Below are 23,608 nucleotides of genomic sequence, written 5' to 3' on the forward strand. Positions count from 1 at the left end.
CGATCTAAACACACTCCAATGGCTGGAAGTTGACACTCGACAAATTCAGCCTAGAAGTACGGGAAAAGTTTTGACCAGTGAAGGTAATTAACCACGGGAACACTTTACCAAGGGGTGGCAGTGGATTCTCCATCCCTTACCATTTTAAAACCAGAAGTGGATGTTGTTCAAAAAGCTCCGTGCTGGGAATGATCTGGGGGGACGTTCTCCGGCCCGTTACCCAGGAAGTCAGGCTGGATGATCACAATGGTCCCTTCTGGCTTTGGAATCTATGAATAGAACCCAGGAGTCCTGACTCCCAACCCCGCCCCTGCTCTGACCCACACGACTTCACTTTCCTTCCAGAGCTGGGGATAGAACCCAGGAGTCCCAGCTCCCCCCTGCTCTAACCCACCAGACCCCAGACTGGGGTACAGCCTTCCCTCGAACCTTGGTAGTATGAGGGCAGAGGTAGGCCCTGTTCATGGAATTGTAGGAGGCCTCCGTTATAGTCCAGATACAGCCCCATCCTCTGGCCCATCACCCCAAAAGGAACAGACCTAGATGGGGACACCAAAGCTGTGTTTTTAAGCAGCGGGGGAGTCATCCCCCTGCTCCATCGCTGTGTGGCTGTTTCCCAGCTGTCCCACCCCAGAAGTGGTTGCATCTCAGTGCTGGGGTGCAGAGGAGACATTCACCTGGTTCAAGAGGGCTGAGGCTGCGTGGGGGTTGCTGTTAAATGACTGGCACAGAGCCACATTAGCCGTTTAATAGCAAAGTCTATTGTTCAGACCAAAAAAATACGTATATACACAGAGAATGTAAAATTCACCCAGGCCTCCTCAAAGTCTGGCATCAGGGGATGCTGCCCATCTTTCCCTAGCCACGTCCCATCTCCTCCCACTCCCTTCTCAGAGCAAGGGATAGAACCCAGGAGTCCTGGCTCCCAGCCCCGCGTCCGCCCCTGCTCTAACCCACCAGCTCCCACTCCCCTCCCAGGAGTCCTGACCCAACACCAACACCCTCTTCAACATCCTCTTCAAAGTGTCTTTGGTCCTTTTGCATTTGGCAAGCATGATTCACTTCCTGCCCCGCTCCCCCTCTGCCCCCCATGCTCTCCAGCCGGGAAGAAGGCAGGGACGAGGCTAGGTCTATGGGGAGTGGGGGGCACCCACTTCCTGCTCCTCGGGGCAGATGCGCTTCAGGGGAGGTGCCCCCATGGACTCATCATCCTCTTCTTCCAGCACCGGCTGCGGGAAGGTTGGGGCCGTCTCAAAGGGGGGTGCATCCTCTTGGCCCTTTGGGGAAACAAGGAAGGGGTGTTATACATCGAGAGAGAGCAGCCTGGGGGATGGACACCCCAGCAACCTTGGTATGCCAGCCTCGATCCCACCCAGAGATCCCCATCAACCTCCCTACTTTCTCCTGTGCCACGGGTAAGCACCCACCCCAACATAAGCAATGAGACCTTTGGGCCAATGGCCCCACCTCCACCCAACCCAACCCAACCTCCACCCAACCCAATCAGTGCCAGTGGCTCAACCTCCACCCACCTAGCCCAATCTAACCCAACCTTTGCCAACGGTTCAACCTCGACGCAACCCAGCTCAACCCAACTTTCACCAATGGCCCGACCTCCACTCGTCCCAACCCAACCCAACCTTTGCCTAACCCAACCATTGCCAATGGGCCAGCCTCCACCCAACCCAACCCAACCCAACCTCCACCCAACGGGCCAACCTCCACCCAACCCACCTCCCACTCAACCCACCCCCACGTACCCTTCACCCCCATGCATCTGACCCAACACCTCAACTCCATACATCCTTCAATTCCACTCCTCCATGCATTTTCCCCCACCATGCGCTCCCCAGTCTATGCTCAACACACCTCCATGCCCCTCACCCCTCAATTTCCCCCTGCACCTGTGACTCCAGTAGGCCTGGAACAGGGTCCTCCTTGGTCAGCATGGGGGGCTCATCCGTCCCCTCAAGTAGCAACACCCCAGAGTCTGCACCCAGATAGGAATGAAGACAAGGGAGTACCCTGGGGTTATAGGTCCTTGGTGCCAGCTCACCCCCAGTAACCCTATGGAGCACCCTTCTGCTGTAGCCCTCCGGCTGCCTGGGTCCCATCCCCTCACTCCCTTGGGCCTTGAAGTGATGCCATCCTGGATTCTGTCATGCCTGAGGAGTGCTGGGGGTCCCGGGCTCCTGGGTTCCACACGCTCCCTCCCTCCTTTGGAGGCTGGGAACATGGCCTCCCTCCTCTTCCCCCCCCCCCACCACCATGGTACTTACCCCCTTCCTGCCCCAGCATGGGGGGCTGCGAGTCCTCTGCTTTCAGTTCCCCCAGCGGGGTGGGGGTCGCCGTCTGGCTGCGGTCGGGGGTGGGACTGGAGCTGGTGTCTCCCCCCTTGGCCAGGGAGGTCTCAGACAATGAGCTCTGGTTGCTGTTCTCATCTGAAAAGGGGAGAGGGTTACAGGCGGAGGCCGTCTCGGATGCCCGGGTCCTATCGCTCACTCGTCTGGAGGCTGGGGGCGTTGTCATCCAGGATGCCTGGTCCCATCCCCTTACTCCAGACATGATGGGCCCACTGCCATCCCAGACGCCTGGGTCCCATCCTGTCATCTCCTCAGGGCTGGAAGCATGGACTTCCCAAATGCCTGGGTCCCATCCTCTTGATCCCCATGGCCCCTTTGAGGTGAACTCTTACGGTGCCATCCCAAATGTTCACTCCCATTCTGGACACCTGGGTGTCATCTCCTCAGTCTGGGGGCTCAGAGTCCTGAGCTGGTATTAACGGGGGATCTTAACTCCCCTGATATCTGCTGGAAAATGGTGGCAGCAAAACGTCCTGCAAATTCTTCGCGTGGGAAGGGGACGGCTTTCTGATCCAGACGGCTGAGGAAACAACTCGGGGATCCACCCCATTTGGAGCTGGTTTGGACCCAGAGGGATGAATGAGTTGCCTACGTGAAGGTGGTCGGGAATTTGGGAGGAAGCGATCAGGATCCGACAGATTTCAAGATCCTGTGGAAAGTCGGGCCTGAGAACAGCAAAACAAGGACACTGGACTTCAGAAAGGCGGATTTCCTCCGACTCGGAGAACTAGCAGGCGGTGTCCCATGGAAAGACCAATTAGGAAGAAAAGGAATCAAAGGGGGCTGGCAGTTCCTAAAAGATTTAATACTAAAGGCTCGACATCAAGCTGTTCCGATGCAGAGGAAAGAGAAGAGCCCAGGTGGCTGCACGAGGAGCGTTTTAGCCACCGAAAGCCCGAAAGGGATTCAGCCAGGAGGGGCACGTCACGCAGGACGTCTACATAGGAACCGCAGGAGCGTGTAGGGACAAAATCAGGCAGGCCAAGGCAAAGAATGAGTTCCAGCTGGCAAGGAATGCGAGAGACAAGAAGAGGTTCTTCAAATACGTCAGACAAAAAAGAAAGACCAAGGACGGCGCGGATCCGCGGCTCAGTGGAGACGGCGAGCTGCCAAGGGAAGACGATAGGAAGGCAAAGCTGCTCAAGGCCTACTTTGCTGCAGTCCTTACACACAAAATGACACGTGACCGGGGCGACTCGCGAAGTTACCACAGCCCAAACCGGGGAAGGGCTGCAGATCGGGACGAGGAGAATTAGCGGAAAACCTCTCGGAGCTACTGGCAATAATATTTGCAAACTCAGGGATGAGTGAAGAGGTCCCGGAAAGGCTAGCGCAGCACCCATCTTGAAAACTGAGGAGCCGGGGATCGAGAGACCAGTCAGCCTGAGTTCGATACCTGGGAAGCTGCTGGAGAAACGTGTAAACCCTTCAATCTGTGAATACCGGGAGGATGAACGGGGTGATCACCGGCAGCCAGCATGGCGTGACCAAGAACCAAGCCTGCCAAACCAGCTTGATTTCCTTCTTTGACAGGGTAACGGGTTTGGTGGATATAGGATGACCAGATGTGACGGAGAAAATATCGGGACACGTGGGAAGCAAATACAAAAACAAAAAACCAGTCGGAGTTGCCAAAACTAAAAAAACCCAACAAAAAAAACCCCACTGGAGTGGCCAAAGCCGCAATATCGGGACAAATGGTGTCCCAACCGTGCATCGGTCGGGACGCGGGACAAAGACCTAAAAATCGGGACAGTCCTCTGGCCACCCTAGGTGGATGGGGGGAATGCAGTGCACATAATATAACCGGATTTCAGCCAGGCTTTTGACACAGTCCCACGTGACAGTCTGACAAGTAAGCTGGGAAAATGCACGCTCAACACAAATACCATGAAGTGGATACATAATTGGTTGAGTAGCTATTAACGGAATGATGTCGGGTTTCCGTAGAGAACCGTTCTGGGTCCGGCATTGTTTAACATCTTCACTAATGACCTGGCTGTAAAATTAGAGAAAATTTGCAGATGACACAACGCTAGGGGGCTTGCCAACACTTTGGAGCGTAGAGGGATCTTGATAAATTGGAAAACTGGGCCACAGACAGAATGAAATTCAACACACAGAATGGGCAATGACTGCCCAGGAAGGGAGTGCTGTGGACAGGGATCTGGGGGTCAGAGCAGATCACAAGCTAAGTGTGAGTCAACAGTGTCACGCTGTTGCAAAAAAAAGCAAACATCCTTCTGGGCTGTATCAGCAGGAGTGTTGTCAGCAAGACACGAGGAGTAATTCTTCTGCTCTAATTAGGCCTCAAGTGGAGTATCGGGTCCAGTTCTGGGTGCCACATTTCAGGAAGGATGTGGACAAATTGGAGAGAGTCCGGAGAAGAGCAACAAAAACGATTCAAGGTCTAGAACCCATGAGCTGTGAGGGAAGATTGAAAGAACTGGGTTTGTTTAGTCTGGAGAAGAGAAGACGGAGAGGGGACGTGAGAACAGTTTTCAAGTATGTAAAAGGTTGTTACACGGAGGACGGAGAAAAATTGTTCTTCTTAACCTTTGAGGCTAGGACAAGAAGCAAGGGGCTTAAATTGCAGCAAGGATGGTTTAGGTTGGACATCAGGAAAGACTTCCTACCTGTCAGGGTGGTTAAGCCCTGGAATCAATCGCCTACGGAGGTTGTGGAGTCTCCATCACTGGGGATTTTTAAGAGCAGGTTGGACAAACCCCTGTCAGGGCTGGTCTAGATAATACTCAGTCCTGCCGTGAGTGCAGGGGACTGGACTAGATGACCTCCCGAGGTCCCTTCCAGCCCTATGATTCTAAAGACAAATGTAGGGTGCTACACCTAGGGAAGAAACACCAAATGCACAAAGAGAAGGGGGGGTAACTGGCTTGGCAGCAGCCCTGCTGGGAAGGATCTGGGAGTCGTGGTGGATCACAACCTCCGCATGAGAGTCAGCAACGTGCTGCTGTGGCAAAAACTAACTAACTAAAGCAAATGCAACGTAACAGAAGCATAATGTGCCAGTCACGGGAGGGCATGGTACCGGTTCGGCCTCGGCTGGAGGACTGTCCAATTTTGGGCACCGGCATACAGACAGGATGTGGAGAAACTGGAAAGGGTCCAGCGGCATGACAGAGTGACAAAGATGATTTGGGGAGGATGGATAGCTCAGGGGGAGGATGGATAGCTCAGTGGTTTGAGCATTGGCTTGCTAAACCCAGGCTTGTTGTGAGTGAAATCCTTGAGGGGGCCATTTAGGGATCTGGTGCAAAAACTGGGGATTGGTCCTGCTTTGAGCAGGGGGTTGGACTAGGTGACTTCCCGAGGTCCCTTCCAACCCTGATATTCTATGGAAGTTAGTTCGGGGGGGGGGGGGGGGGGAAGGATAGCTCAGTGGTTTGAGCATTGGCCTGCTAAACCCAGGGTTGTGAGTTCAGTCCTTGAGGGGGCCTTCCAACCCTGATATTCTATGATTCTATGATCAAAGGAATGGGAGGCAAGCCACCTGAGCAAAGGCCAGAGGACCTGGGAACGTTTGGAAAAGAGGAGCTGGAGCGGGACCCATGAGGACGGTCCTCAAATACTTGAAAGGCTGCCATGAAAAGGATGGAGAAAAGTTGGCAAAGAGGGCAGGAGAAGAGGCCGCAGGTTCAAACGACAGCAGAGCAGATTGAGATGAAATCTCAGGAAACCCGTCCTGACGGTAAGAACAGGAGGACCGTGGCACGGACCTGCCGAGGGAGGGTCGTGGAAGCGCCTTCACTGGAGGGTTTTAAGAGGAGGCTGGAGCCACCTGTCTGGGATGTTTCAGACACAGCAAACCCTGCATCTCGCCAGGGGGTTGGACTAGATGACCCGGGCGGGCCCTTCCCAGCCAGCAACGTACCATTCAGGTCCAGCATGAGGAGGGCGGGGTTGGCCCGGGGGCTGGGCACGCGCCCCCTCCTCTCCCGGCCCTTGTGCCGCTCCCCACTGCTAGCCAGTCGCCGCTTCTCCTGCAGGGAAGGGAAGAGAGCGGGGGGGGTAGAGATGGCCTCCAAATGGGGGGTGTTGGAAAGGAGGGGCGAGGGGAGCACGGGAGGGACAGACAGACGGGGGCGGCAGGGTTGGGACAGACCGGCGCTCAGCCCCTCTCTCACCTCATCCCGGGGGTCCACAATGGGCACCCACTTGTAGATCCTCAGAGACGTGTCGCCCACGGTCACCCAGCGCTTCTCCCTGGGTGGGGGGAGATGAGGAGTTCAATGGGGTGGATTATAGCCCTCCAGAGATCCCCCCCACCCCCAAAATCTTCAGAGATCCACCCCGCCATCGACCTGATTGTAAGGCCATTCACTAGCAGAAGTAGTAGGTTATTATCCACTAGGCAGTGCTAAAGGACTGATGCCGTTAGCTAGTTGCGTTGGGAAGTTGCTGTCCTCCATGCAGAGCTAAAGAGGCCAGGCCTTGAGCGAGGAGCAGTGGTAGCTTATCACCCTCTGTCATGAGGGATGAAACCCTCACACTGCATCCTTCCACCCCCTGAGTTAAAGCAGAGACTCCTTTAAACACCAGCAGTAGTAAGCTGTTATCCTGATCCGTGTCACACATATCATCCAGGCCAGGGTAAATAATTTGACAGCCACTCATGTCTCAGGAGCAATTTCCATAGAAAAAAAGGAGGTGAACGATCAACAAAATAATTAATAAAACCAGGGAATAATAATTAATTGTTCTCATTAAGAGCCTGATCCTGCATTTAGTCACAGAGAGTTCCTTTATACACGGGGATGGCTCGCCCGGCATGGAGATGCAGCCCCTTCTGGGGCGAGGCAGCTGGGGAACGGTCGCCCATGGGGCTGGCTCCCCGGGCACTGAGATGCAGCCACTTCTGGGGTGGGGCACTGGGGCACGGCCGCCCATCAACGCCGCACGGGGCGCTGGTTTACCTGGCACTGAGATGCAGCCACCTCTGGGGTGGAGCACTGGGGCACGGCCGCCCATCAACGCCGCACGGGGCGCTGGTTTACCTGGCACTGAGATGCAGCCACCTCTGGGGTGGAGCAGCTGGGGCACACAGCCACCCACCCCCTTGCCCACTCACCATCTGCGCACTTTCTCGATGGCCGCCATCACCTTCTTGATGTCATCCTTGGCCCGGCTGCGGGTCTCGGCCCGCACCGTGCGCCCTGACATGGGGACGGCGCCCGGGGCGGGGAGGGGGGAGAGAGGGGGGCAGCGGAGGGGAACGACACCGGTGGGGGGGGGGGGAAGCCGAGAGGAGGCTCACTCGGAGTCTGTCTGTCTAACAGGCCACCCGTCCATCCAGCCCCCCACACGCCTACCCCTGTAACCAGCGATCGCCCACCTCTGCCCCGCTGGCTGCCTGGCTGGGACCTAGCGCTGCGGCCCCACAGACCCCCCCCCCGCCCCCCGCTCCTATCGCCCCCCTTCCTGTCTCTGCCCCCCTTTGCCCCCCCTATGGATCCCTGCCCCCGCAGCCCCCCTCCCGCTCCCCCTGTCCGGACGGCTGGGTCTGTCGGGCGGCCCCGCTCCCGGTGGCCAGGCCGGAGCGCAGCTCGGCTCGGCTCGGCTCGGCTCAGCTCGCTGCGAAAGGGTGGAGCGGAAGCAAAACTCTCCGGCTTCCGCGAGCCGAGCTGGGGCCTGCCGCGGGGGGGCGGGGGGTGGGGGCAGAGGAAGGCGGAAGGGGAGGCGGGTCGGAGCCAGGACTCCTGGGTTCTCTCCCAAGCTCTTATCCGGGAGGGGAGGGGAGTGGAGTCTAGTGAGTTAGAGCAGAGGGGCTGGGAGCCAGGACGCCTGGGTTCTCTGGCACGCGATACAACTCCCCTCCCCAGGAGAAGCATAGAACCCAAGCATTCTGGGTCCCAACCCCCACTCCCCTCCCAGAGCCAGGGAGAGAACCCAGGAGTCCCGGCTCCCAGCCCCCCACCCCCACCCCCACTGTAACCCGCCAGATCCCACTCCCCTCCCAGAGCCAGGGAGAGAACCCAGGAGGCCTGGCTCCTAGCCCCCACTCCTCTAACCCACCAGACCCCACTCCCCTCCCAGACCTGGGGAGAGAACCCAGGCGTCCGGGCTCCCAGCCCCCCCACTCTAACCCACTAGACCCCACTCCCCTCCCAGACCTGGGGAGAGAACCCAGGCGTCCGGGCTCCCAGCCCCCCCACTCTAACCCACTAGACCCCACTCCCCTCCCAGAGCCAGGGAGAGAACCCAGGCGTCCGGGCTCCCAGTCCCCCACCCCTTTCCCACGCCCACCCCCACAGTTAATCCTGGAAGCGGCTTGGAAGGGATTACAATGGAGGGGCTCGGATGTCTACACTGAGCTCATTGTGCGTCGCTGACTCACACCGGAGGTGTGTGTGTGGGGGGGGGTGTCACCATGACCTCAGCCGCACAAGGGAAGGTATCTCCAACCTGCTAGGGACCGAAGTGGGGGAGGGGGGTCGGGTCGGGAGTGAAGGGCCCGGGCAGAGCTGGGTGTGCCGGGAGTTTAGGTGGCCCTTGTGTCTTTCTGCCCCTCGTCCCTGCACGTTTCACAAATAAAGAGACGTAGAAAAGTCATGAAACATCTTGCAATAGCTGGCGGGGGGGGGGGGTCTCTGCGATGTTACACAGGTCTGGGTCATATAAGGAGTGAGGGACACGAAGAAAGGAGTTAAATGTACAAAGAGCTGGGGAGAGAACCCAGGAGTCCTGGCTCCCAGTCTCCCCCACCCCTCGAACCACTAGACCGCACTCCCCTCCCAGAGCTGGGAGAGAACCCAGGAGTCCCTGGCTCCCAGTCTCCCCCACCCCTCGAACCACTAGACCCCACTCCCCTCCCGCAGCTGGGAAGAGAACCCAGGAGTCCTGGCTTCCAGCCTCCCTGCTCTAACCCACTAGACCCCACTCCCCCCAAAGGTGTATGGGTGTATGGGGCTGGCTGGATGGGGGGATTATTGGACGGGGGTTAGCTAGAGAGTGGTGTGTGGGGGTGGATGGATGGGGTGGGGTAAGGTAGAGAAGGGGTGGGGGTGGAGGGGGAGGAGGTTAGCTAGAGAGCGGTGTGTGGGGTGGATGGAGGGGGAGGGGTAAAATAGAGAGGGGTGAGGGGTGGATGGAGGGGGCAGGGTACGATAGAGAGGGGTGGGGATGGATGGGAGAGGGGTACGATAGAGGGGGTGGGGGGTGGGTGGAGGGGGTAATATAGAGAGCGGTGTGGGGGTAGATGGAGGGGAGGGGTACGATAGAGGGGGTAGGGGAGGCTGAAGGGGTAGCTAGAGAAGGGGGGTGGGGGTGGATGGAGGGGAGGGGTATGATAGAGGGGGTGGGGGAGTGGGGGGGGGAGGGGTAGCTAGAGAAGGGGGGTGGCGGGGAGGCCCAGAGGGGCGCAGTGAGGGACACACAGCGCCGGCCCCCCGGCCCCCCCGCCCCAGGCCCGGGCGCACCGCGGCCCCTTTAAGCCGGCTCAGGAATGTGTTTATGCCCGAGGCTGTCCCCTCTCCGCCCCCCCCCCCCGCACATGGAGGGACGGGGCCCGGGCGGGGGGAGCGGAGCAAAGAGCAACCCCCCCCCCCCCGTTCCCCCCCACCTCCAGGGGCTGCTCACCCCCCCCCCCCACACACACACACACACACACCCGGCCCGGGCTGGGGCTGCTCCAGGCCGGGCTAGCCCTGAGCTCAGCCTCCTGGCATCCACGCGGGTCCGGGGCGGGGGCGGGGGCGGGGTGGGGGGGAAGGGGGGGCTGGGAGGGGATATAAACCCAGGGCCCCCGCCCCCAGCCTGGCCTCTGCGGGACAGCAACAAGTGCGCACGGCTGGGACAGCATGGAAGTGCTGACAGGTAGGGGAGCCAGGACTCCTGGGTTCTTTCCTTGGCCCTGGGAGGGGAGTGGGGTCTAGTGGTCAGAGCAGGGGGGGGCTGGGACCCAGGACTCCTGGGTTCTGTCTGTGGCCCTGGGAGGGATTTGGAGTCCAGTGGGTTAGAGCTGGGGTAGCTGCAGGAATCCTGGGTTCTTTCCCTGGCTAGGGGAGGGGAGTGGAGTCTAGTGGGCTAGAGCAGTGGGAGCCAGGACTCCTGGGTTCTGTCCCCACCTGTGTATGACTCAGTCCCCCCTTATTTGGGGGACATTCCTGGGTCCCGGGACATTCCTGGGTCAGCTTGCACGGTGGAAGTACTGAATTGGGGGTGGGAGTAAGGGTTTAGATGGGACGGGGTGTGGGCTGGTGAGGGCCTGGCTTCCCTGAGGAGGGCTCCGGGCTCGGGGGTGGCTAAGAATTGGGGAGAGATGGAGACAATTTGGGGCAACCAGGGCTGGGGTACATGCCAAGAGCTGAGGAACCCCAAGAGGACCCCATGCCCTGTAGAAACTTCTCCAGATCCTTGCCGCCAGCCCCAGGTCTTCTTCTACCGTCCTCCTCATCTTCCCTTCCACAGAGTTAACCCACTTCTGTCCACCCACCAGCTCCTGCCCTGGAGATGTCTCTGCGGGGCAAGCCAGGGGGGCAACGTGGACTCAGCCGTCCGCCCAGCCACCTGCCTGGTTGGCGGCTCCTCCGGGCTCCATCTCTAGGGTGGGGTGGCCCCTAGCTAATGATTGACTGGTGGAGCTTTGGGCGCCAGAGGAATCTGGGTAGGGACAGAGCGTGACGCGCGCGGTCAAGTCTCGAACCCAAAGCCCATGACGTGCTCATTGAGACCCACCAACGCGACCACCCAAGGCTGGGGGTCAGGACTGAGGGGCATCTGCAGAGCTGTGGCTGGTGGAAGACCCAGTCGACCGCTCTGTTTCTTCCATCCTGGAGGGGAGGGCACAGGGGGTGTTGCTTATATATGCTCTAACCAGGAGGCCATATTCCCTTCCTGAGAACCCAGGAGTCCTGATATGCAGCCCCCACCCCCTCCCACTAGACCCCACTCCCCTCCCAGGGCCAAGGACAGAACCCAGGAGTCCTGGCTCCCAGCCCCCCTTGCTCTGACCACTAGACTTCGCAGAGCCGGGGATAGAACTCATGACGTGGTGGCAACACCCCCCAGGAGATTGGCGTCACCCAAGGTGGAGAAGGGTCCCAAGCAATGGTGCTTCCACAGGAGTCCTCTTCTCTGCCTAGGCCAGCTCCTCCGGCCTGGGCAGATACCCACTGCGGTGCCCGCGTCACCCTCCTGCAGGGCTGGGGCTGGCAAGGTTCTCGGGCCGTTGGGACATCCCCGTAGCTAGTCGGGCTGGGAACCTGGCCAGGCGGGGGCTGACAGCTGGGACGTGACCAGCTGCCTGAGAGTGGGGGCGGGCATGGGCACTGCCTGGCACAAGCTCATCATGCTCTGAGATCAATGAAAGGGGGAGGGGTTAGACAGGGGGGCTCTGGGAGGGGAGTGGGGTCTGGTGGGTTAGAGCAGGGGGGCTGGGAGCCAGGACTCCTGGGTTCTCTCCCCGGCTCTGGGAGGGGAGTAGGGTCTAGTGGGTTAGAGCAGCGGGGGCTGGGAGCTAGGACTCCTGGGTTGTATCCAGATCTCTGGGAAGGGAGTGGGGTCTTGTGGGTTAGAGCGGGGGGGCTGGGAGCCAGGACTCCTGGGTTCTATCCCAGCTCTGGGACGGGAGTGGGGTCTAGTGGGTTAGAGCAGTGGGGGCTGGGAGCCAGGATTCCTGGGTTCTACCCAGATCTCTGGGAGGGGAGTAGGGTCTAGTGGCTAGAGCAGCGGGGGCTGGGAGCTAGGACTCCTGGGTTGTAACCAGATCTCTGGGAGGGGAGTGGGGTCTAGTGGGTTAGAGCAGCGGGGGCTGGGAGCCAGGACTCCTGGGTTCTATCCACAGCTCTGTTGTGACTTTTCCTCCCCTCCAAGGGAGCTGCTGCTCGTTCTGGTGCGTTGGCTCAGGACAATGGGATCTCTGGTGCTTGCCTGGGAGGTAAAATATTGAGGACAATATGGGGTGGGGTGCATCTGACACCTGGCGGGGGAATGGGTCAGCAGGGGGTGTTCTCCCTGGACAGTCAGAGCTGGCCCGAATGCCCCCGAGCAGTGCTGGGGTAGCTGTGCTATGGGGCAGGAGGCTCAGTAGGGGGTATCCCCTCCTCCCCCAGACAGTCAGTGCAGGACCCAGTGTCCCCGTGTGGCGCTAGAAGGCGCTGTGCTGCAGGCAGATGGAAGGAACCGTTGCGTGGGGCTGGTCCCCAGCTGCCCCACCCCAGAGGTGGCCGCATCTCAGAAGTATTTTTCCAAGCAGGCGGAATTTCCCAAGATGAATTTTCTCTCGAGGTGGCTTCTGAGCCCAGGAGCGCGCGCCAAAGGCTTGTGGCTCGGGGCGTGAGCGGAATTAACCCTTGGTTCACTCCCTCTCTCCAGTGGATCGCGCCAACCCGCTGTCTTCCGCCTCCTCGCCCTCGTCCCTCTCCCAGCAAGAGGTAGCCACCAAGATCAAGCAAACCCACAGCCTGACGGTGCTTCTGAAGCACCGCTCTGAACAGCTGCTGGCAGAATATGTGAGCATTGGGGAGGGGGGTAGCGCTGCCCCCTGCTGGAGGGGTCAGAGTCCTCTGTGTGCGTGTCCCTGTTACACAGTGGCCTGCAAGGTTTTCTTCTATTCCCGGGCTTCAATCCCAGGGGAGACCATCTCCTTCTGTCCCCTGCTGGTGAGGCGCCCTTTTTGGCTCCTGAGTGAAACCATGACATCCGCCTGAGTCTGTAGACAGTCTGGCACGATGGCTGTGAGTGGGGGAAGCTGCCCCGTGCAGCCCAAAGAGCGGTTAACTCTTGAACCTAATGGTGACAATTCAAGTATTAAATTTGTCACAGATTTCACTGCTGCTCCTACAGCTCAAATGCTTCAGACAGCTTCCTGGGGCCCCAGTCCTCTCCCAGAGCCACTGCTAAACCCAGGAGCTGTGGGTCCCAGTCCCAACTGCTCTAACCTCTAGACCCCACTCCCCTTACAGAGCTGGGGATAGAACCCAGGAGTCCTGACTCAGTGTCTCTCTGTTCCAGGTGCGTCACCAAGGAGAGCCATTCAGCAGTCCCGATTTCCAACCCCCTGCCATGGCAGTCCCCGGGCTGCCCTCGCCCTCTGTCCCCCCCGAGGCCTGGCTGGCACTGAGCGATGAGAAGCGGCTCTGGCACCTAGCCGTGGCTTATGCCACCCTGCCCGGACTCCTGGGTTCCGTGCGGCGGCAGCAGGCCGACCTCAACCCTTTGGCTTCGGAGCTGCACCGGCAGCTGGAGGCCGCGGCCCGTCAGTGCCGGGGGCTGGCTGGGAACTTGGAGGGGATCATGGGCGCCTTGGGGGTGCCAGGCCCCCCGCCTCCTTCCCCCAGCCTGGGCAGCCCTGCCACCAGCGCCTTCCTGGCGAAGCTGAGCGGGTACCACGTGTGCCGGCTGCATCGGGACTGGGCCAGGCGGAGCCATGAGGCGCTGGGGCTTCTCCACGCCAAGTACCCGCTGTGAGTGCCCCCATCCTCCCCTCTGCCCCCCAGCTACCCTTGCCCCCCCCCACCTGTCTCCCCTGGGAACCCCTGGCTCCTGCCCCCCAGATATCCCCTGCCCCTGTCACCCCCCAGGTCCTGCCCCCCATCTGCCCCTCAGATAATCCCTGCCCCCACACAAACCCCCCTTGCATCTGCCCCCAAGTACCCGTACCCCAACCATTCCCCCAAGAAACCTCCTGCTCCCCCATCTGCCCCCCCCAACCCTCTGCCCTTACTGCTCCAACCTCCGACTCTCACAGCCTCTCCTCCCCACCCCTCACTGCAAACCGCTGGGGGGGGTCTCCTTTCCCCCAACTCCTGCCCTGGTATACACACTTCCCCGAAGGGGCCCTGCCCCGCTGAACCCCGGGGGGGGGGGGGTGAGGAATCGGCCCCAACTCCTCCCTCCCTGTCAATACAGACATTTCCCCCCTGGTTTATGCAGAGGGGTTAGGAGGAGTCCCCTCTGCCCCCCCCCAATAGTGGGGGACCCCCGCCCATATATGTGGAGGTGATGGGGCTGCCTTTGACACCCCCCCACCTCCCCCCCCAAAACTGTAGTTCATACTGTGGTATGTTCTTACCAGAAAACACAGTGTAATTATTATTAATAAAGTATTTTTAGTAGAAGCTCACAGTGTGGGAAGTTTGCTTTTGGGGGCACGAGTGTGTTCTGGCTCCCAGCCCCCCCTGCTCTAACCCACCAGCCCCCACTCCCCTCCCAGAGCTGGGGAGAGATCCCAACACAAGCGTGTTATCTCAGAAAAACCAGAGCTTTTATTGAGTGTCGAAGAAACCAGCTTTACCGACATTCCCGTGCCGCGATTGCAGACAAAGAGACATGGGAGAGTTTACAGGAATTCCAGCACTGCCCCCTGATGGGGGGAAGTGGGGCTGTGTTTGCGTCTCTCTGTGTATGCGTGTGAGAAAGACTACGGCCCTCTACCGGCTAGAATCAAAATTGCTCCACTATGTTTCATATTCCCCATACTGCTAATGGAGGTTCCCCTGAGCTCAGACAGAAGTAGCCCATGTTTTTAAGGTAGACAACCTTCTTTCTATCTGGGCTGCTACGCACCCACCACTGGAATAACAGCCCTGAGCAGATACACAACTTGTAGAGAGACAAGTGTTGGACAGTAGAAGCATCTAGGCTTATTGTAACAATCAAGTAGCAACATCCACAAAAGTCAATAAATTAATACAGTATTCAAGGAAATTCCACAGGTAGCAAGACTTGACCATGATTTCTAAGGCATCAGATTTTAGGGCTTGCAACATCCTTATGGAGCATTCCTGAGCAGCTGTTCCCCAGCTGCCCCACCCCAGAGGCAGCTGCATATTAGCACTGGCTTGGATTCCCACCTCGGTACCTCACATCACTTTATAAAGTGCTCCTTGAACATTTCTCTTGGTTCCCTTCAGTAAACCGACGGTAATTTTGTCTTGACCAGGACTCAAGAGGTGTCCAAAGTATTAGAAGCCCGAAATTCAAGTCAACGTTCATGTGTCTGTTAAATAATATAAATAATCCAGATAAATGTTTCTTTTGGGCATAAATACAATGGGATTTTAAAATATATATTCGAACATAAGAGCGGCCAGACTGGGTCAGCCCAAAGGTCCATCTAGCCCAGTGTCCTGTCTTCCAACAGTGGCCAATGCCAGGTGCCCCAGAGGGAATGAACAGAACAGGGAATCATCAAGTGATCCATTAATATTCTTTACACACACGTAATGGATTTTGTGGCCTAGGACTTGAAGCCATGGACCTCAGAGGCCAACAGGAAGGGCATAGTCAAGCCAACAAGAAGTGTATTGACCATCTTCTACACCAACAGGAAGTGCATGACCCAGTCCATAGGCCAACAGGAAGTGTATTGGCCATCCTCTAGGCCAACAGGAAATGCATGATCCAGTCCATAGGCCAACAGGAAGTGTATTGGCCATCCTCTAGGCCAACAGGAAATGCATGATCCAGTCCATAGGCCAACAGGAAGTGTATTGGCCATCCTCTAGGCCAACAGGAAATGCATGATCCAGTCCATAGGCCAACAGGAAGTGTATTGGCCATCCTCTAGGCCAACAGGAAATGCATGACCCAATCCATAGACCAACAGGAAGTGCATTGTCTATCCACTAGGCCAACAGCAAGTGCATGGCCCAGTCTATAGGATCACAGGCAATCCATGGCCCAGCCAATGGGAAGTGCATGGCCCGGTCTATAAGTCAACAGAAAGTGCATTGGCCCAGCCAACAGGAAGCATCCTCTAGGCCAACAGGAAATCTATGGTCCGGTCTCTATGCTCACAGACAGTGCCTGGCATGGCGGCACCTCCTAGGCCGGGTACTTGGCCTTGAGCAGGGTGAAGTCACGCACAGTCCGGTCGACCCAGCCATGGAACTCCCGGCATACCACGTAGCCCCGGCACTTCTTCTCAAATGCCCCCACCCCGGCTGCCTCTGAGGTCAAAGGGTCTGTGGCCAGGGTCACCGGGATGCCCATGGCAGCCATAATGGAGGTCAGGTTGGCCAGGAGACCTCGTGTCCGGGCCCGGGCAGTGCCCAGCATGGCCAGCAGCTCAGAGCAGTCGGGGCACAGCTCATCTTGGTCATCCCACACCAGCTGGAGGAAGGCGTCAAAGGTGGCGTACGCCCCGTAGTTCTGTGCCAGCCGCTCCGCGTCGCCCATGGTGCGCCAGGCCAGGAACGGGAAGGAGGCCACCGGCACCCCTGCCCACCGTAGCCCCAGGGCGCCAAAACCGGGGTCACTGAATGGGGAGCCCTGGGCGTTCAGCTGTTGGGGGGGAGACACAGAGAAAGGGGGGGTCAGGGCATGTGCTGCCCTCCCCCAGTAGCTTACCTGCCACAACTCCTATCCTACCCTCAGTTCCTGTCCCCCTCCCCCAGCTCCACCCCAAGATTGATTCAAATCTCCCCATTCCCGCCCCACAGAGACCCCACCTCCTCCCTCGACACCCCCCAATTCCCCATCCTGGGAACGGGGACTGCATAGACATGCAGAGGGTAGAATGGGAGGGGGAGAGAGCTGGGTCCTCTGGTGGAGATTCCCATGGGGCTGGGAGGGGGGAGGCGCGGACCTTACCCCATCACCACCCGGCACCACCACCCCAGCGCTGGAATTGTTGGCTGGAATCCAGGCTACAAAGAGCATGCTGGCTGGGTGCTCAGCTGGGCGTGACTTCCTGAGCTGGCGTCTTCCAGCTTGGGGTTGGTGCCAAGGGGCCCCAGGTGGGGCGGCCAAAACATGACCCCCCCCCACCCCCCATGTTGTCAGGGGGTGAAGGCTCTCGACAGAAGGTCAAGGCCACTGGAGGATTCACCAAGAGACTGGATTAAATCAAGCATATGTGTCGTCCCTGGGCAGGGAACTGGCTGGCTCAGGGGGCGGGGAGTGGGACAGGGGGCCTATCCCCCTCCAGGGGTGCTGGCTAGAGAGAGTCGAACCCAGACCTCTGGACCCATGAATTAGGCTGCGTTTTAGTCACGGGTATTTTTTAGTAAAAGTCATGGACAGGTCACAGGCAGTAAACAAAAATTCACAGCCCGAGACCTGTCCAGGACTTTTACTATATACCCCGAACTAGTAACAGGCGCCGGTTCCGCAGCTCCTATTGGCCGGGAATGGCAGCCAATGGGAGCTGCAGGGGCGGTGCTTGCCAATGCGGGCAGTGCGTGGAGCCCCCTGGCCCCTCCTCCTAGGAGCTGCTGGGACATGCCGGTGGGAGCCAAGGAGCCCCCCCTCTCAAGATAAGCACCGCCCTGCACCCCAGCCCCCTCCCCCAACCCTGAGCGCCCTCCCACCCCCAAACTGCTCCTGCACTCCATGGACTCCATGACCTCCACGACAGACACGCAGCCTTACCCATGAATGGCCCTAGAGGCCTCCGAGCCCCCTCCCCTGGGGGCCCAGCACTCACGTAGATGTTGAGCAGCTTCGTGGTGTTGGCCTGCAGCAGTCGGGCCAGGTTGTAGGTCTGAGAGATGGTAGTAGCACTGGGAGTGCGGTCGGGACGGGCCAGCTGGACCAGGACCAGGGACACAAGCAGATTCTGGGCTGCAAGAGTAGCATGGAGGAGAGGCTTAGTAGGGGAGTCAGCCATTGGCCTGGCCTGTCACAGCACCCTCCCTCAGCCTGAGACATGCTTCTGCTGGGATCCCACCACCCCCACCATCCCTCTGCTCTGAGTTATGGCGGCCACTTCGTCCTCTGCTGGGATCCCACCACCCCCACCATCCCTCTGCTCTTAGCTACGGTGGCCACTTCGTCCTCTGCTGGGATCCCACCACCCCCACCATCCCTCTGCTCTTAGCTACGGTGGCCACTTCGTCCTCTGCTGGGATCCCACCACCCCCACCCCCACCATCCCTCTGCTCTTAGCTACGGCGGCCACTTCGTCCTCTGCTGGGATCCCACCACCCCCACCATCCCTCTGCTCTTAGCTACGGCGGCCACTTCGTCCTCTGCTGGGATCCCACCACCCCCACCATCCCTCTGCTCTTAGCTACGGTGGCCACTTTGTCCTCTGCTGGGATCCCACCACCCCCACCATCCCTCTGCTCTTAGCTACGGCGGCCACTTCGTCCTCTGCTGGGATCCCACCACCCCCACCATCCCTCTGCTCTGGGTCATGGCAGCCACTTCGTCCTCTGCTGGGATCCCACCACCCCCACCATCCCTCTGCTCTTAGCTACGGCGGCCACTTCGTCCTCTGCTGGGATCCCACCTCTCCCACCATCCCTCTGCTCTTGGCTATGGCAGTCACTTCTTCCTCTGATGGGATCCCACCACCCCCACCATCCCTCTGCTCTTAGCTACGGCGGCCACTTCGTCCTCTGCTGGGATCCCACCTCTCCCACCATCCCTCTGCTCTTGGCTATGGCAGTCACTTCTTCCTCTGATGGGATCCCACCACCCCCACCATCCCTCTGCTCTGGGTCATGGCAGCCACTTCGTCCTCTGCTGGGATCCCACCACCCCCACCATCCCTCTGCTCTTAGCTACGGCGGCCACTTCGTCCTCTGCTGGGATCCCACCTCTCCCACCATCCCTCTGCTCTTGGCTATGGCAGTCACTTCTTCCTCTGATGGGATCCCACCACCCCCACCATCCCTCTGCTCTGGGTCATGGCAGCCACTTCTTCCTCGGCTGGGATCCCACCACCCCCACCATCCCTCTGCTCTTAGCTACGGCGGCCACTTCGTCCTCTGCTGGGATCCCACCACCCCCACCGTCCCTCTGCCCTGGACTATGAGAGGCCCCTCCCCCAGAAGCCTCTTCCACCTGCCCCTAGCTCTGGGCTATACCAGCCTGCTGCCCCCTGATGGAACCCCTATCTGGCCACTCTGCTATTTAGTCTGCATTCTGGGTCCCCAATCCAGTGCTGAGCCAAACTCCACTCCGGGATTTCCCTGTGACTCCCCCAGCTGGGCCCCTGCAGCTGTCAATGGGCAGATTGATGGGGAGGAACTAAATCCAGAACCGGATTTCCACACCTGTCCGGATTGGAGATTGTGCATTGTATATTACCCTCTGGGAGGGGAATGGGATCTAGTGGGTTAGAGCGGGGCAGGCTGGGAGCCAGGACTCCTGGGTTCCATCCCTGGCTCTGGAAAGGGAGTGGGGTCTAGTGGTTAGAGTGGGGCAGGACAGGATTCCTGGGTTCCATCCCTGGCTCTGGAAAGGGAGTGGGGTCTAGTGGGTTAGAGCAAGGGGAGCTAGGAGCCAGGACTCCTGGGTTCCATCCCCAGCTTTGGAAAAGGAGTGGGGTGTAGTTGGTTAGAGCAGAGGGGCTCGAAGCTCAGTTAAATCTGCCCCAGGGGCCTGGTGCAGGGGCACTTACCTAGAGTGGAAGGCATATCTGGAGCCCTGGCATCCAGAGGGTGCCAACAGGGGTGTGGCCCCCCAAATTATTTCCTTTGCCTCCTAGTGGCTGATCCTGGCACTGCCTCTTCTTGCCCCCTAGTGGCTAATCCCGGCACTGTCTCCTGTCGCCCCTTAGTGGCCAGTCCCAGCACCTCCGCTTCTTGCCACCTAGTGGTTGATCCCAGCACCTGCCCCACTGAATTCTCTGTCTGTGCTGGGAGCTTCCCAGGGGCTGCTCTGGGGCCAGGTCTCGTCTGCTACCTGAGCCCTAGGGGATGTGGCTGCTTTATAGGCAGGCCGGGCCCTGTCCCACCCCCCGCACGAGGGCACACGTCTCCTGCCAAGAGCAGGGTGGGAGCGGGGAAGGCACCTGGCTTTCCTGGACTCTGTTTCCAGGAAGGGAGAGGGGAATGGGGCAGGGTGCGGCATGGGGCAGGGAGTCGTGGGGGTGGGAGGGGAGAAATTGCAGGTGTGTGGGTTGGGATTGCGAAATGGCTCTGTTTCGTGCGAGGGAAGGAAGGAAGGAATGGGAAAGTGAGACTGTGTCTGGGGGATAGACACACCCCACCCTGAAAGTCCCAAAGCCACATGGGGTGGGACGGGGGCGGGGGAGCTAACCCTGCAGATTCTTCCTCCTTCTCTGTCCCTTCCCCCGGTCCTCTGGCTTTGCATCCCCAGCCCCACTCCAACAATCCCCCTTCTTCATTCCACCCCTCCTCCCATTCCTAGATGCCCCTCCCCCAGATTGCCCCAGGACCCACAGCCCCGTCGGCCAGCCTTGGGCACGGTGCCCCCAGGGCAGATGCAAGTGGAGGGCTCGACCCACCCCACAAGGGGGCACCGGCGGCCAGGACCCTTCCCTCAAGGCAGAAATGTGGGATGAGAAGCGGTGAGAGCTGGGGGGGGGGGCACAGGGAGGGGTCCCATTGTGATAGGCATAATAGGTGCCCAGGCTGTGCCAGCCAACGGCAACTGGCATCTCTGCACGTCCTCGCCAGATTGGGTTTCCAGCCACAAAGCAACCTGGGGGGCAGGAAAGAATCCAGCAGAGGAGAGGGGGTGGGAGCCAGGACTCCTGGGTTCTAGCCCGGGCTCTGGGAGGGGCATGGGGTCTAGTGGGTTAGAGCAGGGGGGGCTGGGAGCCAGGACTCCTGGGTTCTATTCCTGGCTTTGGGAGTGGAGTAGGGCCTAGTACAGGGGTTGGCAAACTATGGCCCATGGGCTGGATCTGGCCCGTCAGGGCTTTGGATCCGGCCCGTGGGATTGTCACCCCTGTGGTCCCGTGGGCCCTGCACCGCTCCCAGAAGCGGTTGGCAACACGTCCCTGTGGCCCCTGGGGGGACGGGGGGAGAGGGCTCTGTGCACTGCCCTCGCCTGCAGGCACACAGGCCCGCCCCCCCCCGCAGCTCCTATTGGCTGGGAACAGGGAACCATGGCCAACGGGAGCTTCAGGGGAGGTACCCACAGGCGAGGGCAGTGTGCGGAGCCCTCTGCCCCCTCTACCCCAGGGGTTTGGTGCTGACTGATGCCACCCCGGAGCTGCTCCAGGTAACTGCCACCGGGCACCCCCAACCCCTGCCCTGAGCCCCCTCCCGCACTCTGCACCCCCTCCTGCACCCCAACCCCCCTTCCCCGAGTCCCCTTGTACACCCCACACCCCTTCTCTGCCCCAACCCGTTGCCCTGAGCCCCTTCCTGCACACCATACCCCCCTCCCACACCCCAGCCCTCTGCCCCAACCCTACATTCAAGGCCCTGCATGCAACTTCCCCACCTCGATGTGTCCCTCTGGCCAAAAAAGTTTGCCCACCCTGGCCTAGTAGGTTAGAGTGGAGAGAGCTGTGGGTCAGGATTGAGAGGCCCCAGCAGAACAAATAAGAAACCCAAGAGTCACCTTTATATGTGAGATAGTTTATTTCTAGCACCAGCTCTATTCTTCTCACAAACGCAGACCTCTGGCCTGGTAGCCCCCCGACCTTACTGGGGTCAATATGACCCACGATTTTTTTGCTCATGGTGAGGAGAGGAAATGAGGCACGTATATGCCTGTGAAGGCTCAGAGGGGTAAATCCTTCACCACCCCGGGCATGGTGGTTTCCTCTGACTGGTGGATGATTTCCAGTCAGAATGAGGACACTCCCATGCCCAGGATTGAAAGCCCCAAGAGATCCTGGTCTTGTCCTATCATTTGCATATTGGTCACTTTCCAGTCTTCCCCACACCCGTCACAGACCCCCCACTGACATCAAAAACAGAATTATTTCCTTCCCTGCCACACACTCCCACACTGATGGGGAAATTGTGGCAGCTGAAAGCAGGAGGGGCTGGGAGCCAGGACTCCTGGGTTCTAGCCCCAGCTCTGGGAGGGGAGTGGGGTCTAGTGGGTCAGAGCAGGGGGGGCTGTGAATCTCTGGGTTCCATCTCTGGCTCCAGTAGGGGGGTGGGGTCTTGTGATTAGAGCAGAGGGGCTGGGACTCAGGACTCCTGGGTTTGATCTCCAGTGCTGGATGGGGAGTGGGGTCTAGCAGTCGGAGCTGGGAGTCAGGACTCCTGGGTTCCATTCCCAATACCAAAACCAACGATCTGCCCAAGTTTTGTCCACAGCTGCTACAATTTTGGGCACGGGCTGAGAGTCGACAGAATGCGCGTCACCTACAAACGGGCCAGTCGGGAGGGTTTAGATGGTCAACGAGAGGAAAGAGAGACTTTCCCAGGGTCTAGCCGGAAATCCTAAAGTGTTTCATGACGGGGTATAATCAAACAATACAGCCCTGCTAACACCCGGCCACTCGGCTCCCTTCCTCTCTGCCTGGAATTTAGCACCTGCTAAGAGTCCCCTCACTTTCCCCATCCCTTGCCCTTCGCCTTTATTTATTCTAGATAATTTCCTTTTTGTAACTCTGCCTTGGTGGGGAATGGAAACACAACGGGGCATGAAAGGAGCCCCAGATCCTGGGAAGAGAATCTGCGGTGGTCAGGGAGAAAAAAGGGAGAGGCCTTTCCCCTCTAGTGGGCGCTGGCTCCGATCTGGCCCTAGGGCAGGGGCTGGCTGGCTCAGCTGGATGGGGAATAGGAGACGGGGCCTTTCCCCTCTAGGGGGCGCTGGCTCCGATCTGGCCCTAGGGCAGGGGCTGGCTGGCTCAGCTGGATGGGGAATAGGAGACGGGGCCTTTCCCCTCTAGGGGGCGCTGGCTCCGATCTGGCCCTAGGGCAGGGGGCTGGCTGGCTCAGCTGGATGGGGAATAGGAGACGGGGCCTTTCCCCTCTAGGGGGCGCTGGCTCCGATCTGGCCCTAGGGCAGGGGCTGGCTGGCTCAGCTGGATGGGGAATAGGAGACGGGGCCTTTCCCCTCTAGGGGGCGCTGGCTCCGATCTGGCCCTAGGGCAGGGGGCTGGCTGGCTCAGCTGGATGGGGAATAGGAGACGGGGCCTTTCCCCTCTAGGGGGCGCTGGCTCCGATCTGGCCCTAGGGCAGGGGCTGGCTGGCTCAGCTGGATGGGGAATAGGAGACGGGGCCTTTCCCCTCTAGGGGGCGCTGGCTCCGATCTGGCCCTAGGGCAGGGGCTGGCTGGCTCAGCTGGATGGGGAATAGGAGACGGGGCCTTTCCCCTCTAGGGGGCGCTGGCTCCGATCTGGCCCTAGGGCAGGGGGCTGGCTGGCTCAGCGGGACGGGGCATGGGAGACGGGGCCTTTCCCCTCTAGGGGGCGCTGGCTCCGGTCTGGCCCTAGGGCAGGGGCTGGCTGGCTCAGCTGGATGGGGAATAGGAGACGGGGCCTTTCCCCTCTAGGGGGCGCTGGCTCCGATCTGGCCCTAGGGCAGGGGGCTGGCTGGCTCAGCAGGATGGGGAATGGGAGACGGGGCCTTCCCCCATAGGGGGCGCCGTTGGGCAGGCACGCCATCTGGTGGAACTGG

At 59.6% G+C, this 23,608-nt stretch overlaps 3 protein-coding genes across 3 annotated transcripts; 1 reads left to right on the top strand and 2 right to left on the bottom strand.

Moving 5' to 3' along the window:
- Positions 1-733: 733 nt before the first annotated feature.
- BCL7C (BAF chromatin remodeling complex subunit BCL7C) lies at positions 734-7,790 on the bottom strand. The gene is made up of 6 exons (XM_077820500.1): positions 7,453-7,790; positions 6,509-6,587; positions 6,256-6,364; positions 2,280-2,441; positions 1,905-1,990; positions 734-1,277 (listed from the first exon to the last, which is right to left on the bottom strand). The coding sequence occupies exons 1-6, from the start codon at positions 7,542-7,544 to the stop codon at positions 1,131-1,133; spliced, it is 675 nt and encodes a 224-aa protein (XP_077676626.1). The 5' UTR covers positions 7,545-7,790; the 3' UTR covers positions 734-1,130.
- A 2,390-nt stretch (positions 7,791-10,180) lies between these two features.
- CTF1 (cardiotrophin 1) lies at positions 10,181-13,790 on the top strand. The gene is made up of 3 exons (XM_077820501.1): positions 10,181-10,196; positions 12,696-12,832; positions 13,335-13,790. Exons 1-3 carry the CDS (start codon positions 10,181-10,183, stop codon positions 13,788-13,790), a joined length of 609 nt encoding a protein of 202 aa, XP_077676627.1.
- A 2,358-nt stretch (positions 13,791-16,148) lies between these two features.
- On the bottom strand, positions 16,149-19,690 carry LOC144265887 (cardiotrophin-2-like). The gene is made up of 3 exons (XM_077818941.1): positions 19,675-19,690; positions 17,752-17,888; positions 16,149-16,607 (listed from the first exon to the last, which is right to left on the bottom strand). Exons 1-3 carry the CDS (start codon positions 19,688-19,690, stop codon positions 16,149-16,151), a joined length of 612 nt encoding a protein of 203 aa, XP_077675067.1.
- Positions 19,691-23,608: the final 3,918 nt, after the last annotated feature.

This window comes from Eretmochelys imbricata, chromosome 6, assembly GCF_965152235.1.
Source record: "Eretmochelys imbricata isolate rEreImb1 chromosome 6, rEreImb1.hap1, whole genome shotgun sequence".
In the NCBI taxonomy this organism is placed as follows: Eukaryota; Metazoa; Chordata; order Testudines; family Cheloniidae; genus Eretmochelys; species Eretmochelys imbricata.

Excerpts from the sequence above, each read along its gene's own strand:
- LOC144265887 (XM_077818941.1), bottom strand. Across the intron at positions 16,608-17,751 it reads CGAAGCTGCTCAACATCTAC|CTGAACGCCCAGGGCTCCCC; the intron begins GTGAGTGCTGGG and ends CCCCCCCAACAG.
- BCL7C (XM_077820500.1), bottom strand. The coding sequence starts at position 7,544 with ATGTCAGGGCGCACGGTGCGGGCCGAGACCCGCAGCCGGGCCAAGGAT. Across the intron at positions 6,365-6,508 it reads TTGTGGACCCCCGGGATGAG|GAGAAGCGGCGACTGGCTAG; the intron begins GTGAGAGAGGGG and ends CCTTCCCTGCAG. Across the intron at positions 1,991-2,279 it reads CATGCTGGGGCAGGAAGGGG|ACTCTGGGGTGTTGCTACTT; the intron begins GTAAGTACCATG and ends ATCTGGGTGCAG.
- CTF1 (XM_077820501.1), top strand. Across the intron at positions 12,833-13,334 it reads AACAGCTGCTGGCAGAATAT|GTGCGTCACCAAGGAGAGCC; the intron begins GTGAGCATTGGG and ends TCTCTGTTCCAG.